We start from the raw sequence: 4373 nt of genomic DNA, 5'->3' as shown, positions 1-4373 counted from the left end.
GTGTGCATGTGTGTGAGCGTGTGTGTGTGTGTGTGTGTGCGTGTGTGTGTGCGTGTGTGAACAGTTTGAATGAAAAAAAAATATTGTACTGGAAATCACAAGACTACAACCGCTGCAAAGGAGGTGTCGTTTTTTTTTCATAAAAAACAACAGTGGCATTGTGTAAACAAACCAGCATTTGAAGGGTTAAAATTCTGAAAATTAATGAATGTTTGGTCATTGTGATTAGAGCTGATGCTGGTTAAAAAATGGCATCAGTGAAAGTGGAAAAAAATATTAATCTATAATATTTTTGACACTTTTTTGACTGACATTTTTGTCCTTTATGGACCTGAGAGGTAGCTTTTTTTAATCTGATACTGCATAAAAAATATGAATGCATAAAAATTAATGTTGTTGTTAATCATTGACATATCCAAGGCTGTAATAATAAAAGAAAAAAAATCTGCTTAGCATTTAGTAAATTGAAAATAATTAAAAATTTTCTTTTTTTTTCATAAAAAACAGCAGTGGCATTATGTAAACAAACCAGCATTTAAAGGGTTAAATTTCTGAAAATTAATGAATGTTTGGTCATCGTGATTAGAACTGATGTTGGTTAAAAAAATGGCATCAGTGAAAGTGGAAAAAATATAAATCTATAATATTTTTATGACACTTTTTTGACATGGACATTTTTTGTCCCTTATGAACCTATGTGTAACTTTTTTTTAATTGATGCACAAGGGTTAATTAAATTATTTCGAAACCTAAATTAGATTCATGCTAATACTTTAACTGGAACTTATATTTTTGTGTAAAGCTGGCTGGTTACAAACAAAAAGTTGTCACAGTGTTTCTAATTAACTTAACTAACTTTTAAGTTTAGTTTAGTTCAAACTTGTATTTACTCACAGTACTTAATTTAAATTTTAATGGTATGTTTATGCTAATATGTTCATTTCAATTTCTGTATTCGTGTATAGTTGGTCATTTGGGCAAGATTAGGCTGGGTTATGGCTCAGTTTTGGAGGTTCTGGTTAAATGCTGGTTTTTATATGGCTAACCTATGGCTGAGAATTGGTACAGTTGTTAGAACCTGTTCTGGGCCGTTTATGGGCTATTAACTGGCTGAGACTTGGGCCAGTCGTGGCCCATGTGTGACTCTTGTCTGTAATCCAGATCTGGGCCACTGTAGGGTCTTCATTCTTTGCTGTGTGCGGACCGAGGAAAAACTGTTTGTGTACGGCAAAAAAAAATTGCTATGTGGGAGGGTAAACACAATAAACATAATACTTAAAAGGGCGGTGAATTTGTCAATTTAAATGTTTTATACTGTTGTCTGATGTCTACTTATGATTAGGGATGCTCCGATCGATCGGCCGCCGATCGATCGGCCGATAATCACATTTTAGTACTCGATCGGAACTCACTAAACATGGCCGATCTCACCAACCGATCGCAATTTGATGACGCGTAAGGACGCACGTGATGCGCGTGACGTATATGATTTAGCGCCGCAGTCATGTCATCACCTGTGTGGAACTACTACGACGTTTCGAGAAATAATGAAAAGTTCGCAACAGACATTTGGAGCTCTAGCGTATCCCCTATGTCTATGTTGAGTTTGACGGCGCAGTGGATAACTGAAAATTTTGAAAAAAGGCAAGTGATTCTCCACTCCCAAGAATTTCCTGGTTCACACACTGCTGAGGCTTTAGTCGCTAAATACAATGACATGTTAAAGGCTTGGAACATACAAAAGGAGAAAGTGCACGTCGTGCTACGTGATAATGCAAAGAATATTGCAAAGGCTATGAGGGATTGCAATTTGAACAGTGTGCCGTGTATGGCACATACTCTTCATTTAGTGGTTCACGAGGGAGTTCTATCACAACGCGCCGTCCGTGATGCTGTGGCTATTGGCAGGTGCATTGTTGGCCATTTTAAGCATTCGCCTCAGGCATACTCCCGTTTAGGAGATATTCAAAAACAACTTGGTCAATCTCCTAAAAGGTTGCAGCAAGACATCGACACACGATGGAATAGTACATTCTATATGCTCACCTCTCTGCTGGAACAAAAACATGCTTTGATGGCATATACAGCTGACTATGACATTCCGAATCTCAATGCAACACAATGGAAATTAATTGAAAATATGGTTTCCATTCTTGCACCCTTTGAAGAGTTGACCAAAGAAATTAGTTCAATAAAATCATCTGTGGCGAATGTCATCCCATCCATAAGTGCTCTGAAACGTCTCCTTGAGAGAATTTCTGATTCTGACCATGGAGTTAAAACATCCAAACAAACACTCCTGGAAGCTGTTGTAAAAAGGTTCTCCGACATTCATAGGGAACCTGTATATGTTGTGGCTACGATCCTTGATCCAAGGTAAGTTCTTAATTAATTTTGTGGATATACTCTATGATAGATTTCATATGTTTTATAATCTGTTTAGAAAGTTTTTTTAATCCAATGATGAGATTAGGAGCATCAACGTTTAATTATCATTAATTTCACTTTTAATGTAATATTTGACATTATCTACTTATTCAGTATTAAAGCTTATTAAAGGTTATTTTTCACATTATATAGGATGATTTTATGTAGAAAACAGTTAATCACAAAAAAAGACTTTAGCTGTATTTTTTTCATAGACAGGGACACACATACTTATGTGATTGTACATGTCAAGCTAAACAAAATGTGCTTTGAGTCGTGATGTAGTGTGTGAAAGTTTTCAGTGATTATAAAATTTAGCAATGATTATTGTTTCCTTCTAAAAACAAGGTACAAGGATAGATACTTTGATGATCAAACCAAACCAGAAGCACACCGACTGCTCAGCGAAGTGTTGGACGTACGAGTGAGGCGGGGACATAGCTCTGGTGAGAAGATGGTAGAAACTGTGGCCACACCAAAAACTCTTCTATCAAGTTCTTTGCAGCAGATGCATGAGGAAATTCTCAGGGACACCAGTGGTAGTGATGTTTACAGAGAAAGTGATTCGGTAGCACCCGAGATAAATCTGTACCTCTCTGAGCATGTCATCCCAAGATCTGCAGAACCACTGGTGTTTTGGGAGAGTAACAAAGGTCGGTTCCCAGCTTTAGCAGAGGCAGCTAGAGTCTACCTTAGTGCTCCACCAACAAGTGTTGATAGTGAGAGGCTATTCAGTACCGCCGCACACGTTTTGGATGAAAAGAGAAATAGACTGACTTCCCAAAATGCAGAATGCCTTACCTAATTAAGTAGGAAGGAGCCAAAGGAGTTCTCTGCAGCTTGACAATCACATATTGAATTATATTCCTGTTAGTTTTTTTGGAGGTTAAATGTTTCTATTTATTTTCTCCTTAATCTAATACTGGACAATGTGTAATTGAACCACCAACTGCTCCAAACTGTTCTTAAGATACATCAGAGGAGCTTAAATTGTTTTAGTTTTATAAATTTTGTCCTCAGTGTTATATTGGACAACGTTTTTAGATACACAAGAATTCTTCTATTTTTAGGAGCTTATATGACTTCTTAATGACTTATGTCCTCTGTTAATTGGACAATGTTTAAGATAAACCATAATTCTCAATTTTCTGAGTTTGTTTTATAAAGTTTGTCCTCAGTGTTATATTAGACAATGTTTAAGATAAACCAGAATTCTCCTTTTTTAGGAGCTTATATGATTTTCTTAATGACTTATGTCCTCTGTTAATTGGACAATGTTTAAGATAAACCAGACTTATGCATTTATGAGATTAAATGTTTACTTTGTCTACCAAAGTCTACTTTTTATACAGTGTTTAAATAAACCTTATGGGTTGCATCAGAGTATTTGTGTAGAAATCTTTTGTGTTTTAAGGTTTCTGTTTACTTATGTCTTTATTAAAGTATCCTAATATGCATAGTGTTATGCATAAGCGCTGTTTGAAAGGTATATCAAATTGTTCAAATTTGTTCAAATTGTTCATTATTTAATACTGTTAAATCTTGGCATAACAATTACATATACATTACATAATTGCACAATATTCTGTTGTATGACTTAAGCTTAAAAAAAATTAAAGTAAAAAAAATCGGTATCGGCATTGGTATCGGCCGATCACGATGACAAGAAATCGGCAATCGGTATCGGCTGCAAAAATCCTGATCGGAGCATCCCTACTTATGATGTTTGCGTGGTTTTTACATTCAAAAACATCAAAACCAATAAGTAATCGCTATTTTGTAACATGGATTAATGGCTCTCTGGAGAAAAGCTTCGTTTGAAGGGGAGGGCCGCATTGAAGACCTGGACATAAACGCCCACTGCTATGATTGGACAGCTTCATTCCTCGTCATTACATGTGGGTAAATGTTTTAAAAACATCAATGTGTAAAAAAATAGCAGCCGA

General features: G+C 35.9%; 1 protein-coding gene across 1 annotated transcript; it reads left to right on the top strand.

Annotated features, from left to right (window-relative positions):
* The first annotated feature begins 1565 nt into the window (after window positions 1-1565).
* LOC129444654 (zinc finger BED domain-containing protein 4-like) lies at window positions 1566-3923 on the top strand. The gene is made up of 2 exons (XM_055205438.2): window positions 1566-2376; window positions 2776-3923. Exons 1-2 carry the CDS (start codon window positions 1592-1594, stop codon window positions 3230-3232), a joined length of 1242 nt encoding a protein of 413 aa, XP_055061413.2. The 5' UTR covers window positions 1566-1591; the 3' UTR covers window positions 3233-3923.
* Window positions 3924-4373: the final 450 nt, after the last annotated feature.

The sequence above is a fragment of the Misgurnus anguillicaudatus genome, chromosome 22, assembly GCF_027580225.2.
Source record: "Misgurnus anguillicaudatus chromosome 22, ASM2758022v2, whole genome shotgun sequence".
Classification (NCBI taxonomy): Eukaryota; Metazoa; Chordata; class Actinopteri; order Cypriniformes; family Cobitidae; genus Misgurnus; species Misgurnus anguillicaudatus.
The sequence above is the reverse complement of the archived record's forward strand: the minus strand, read 5'-3'. Positions and strand labels throughout refer to the sequence as shown.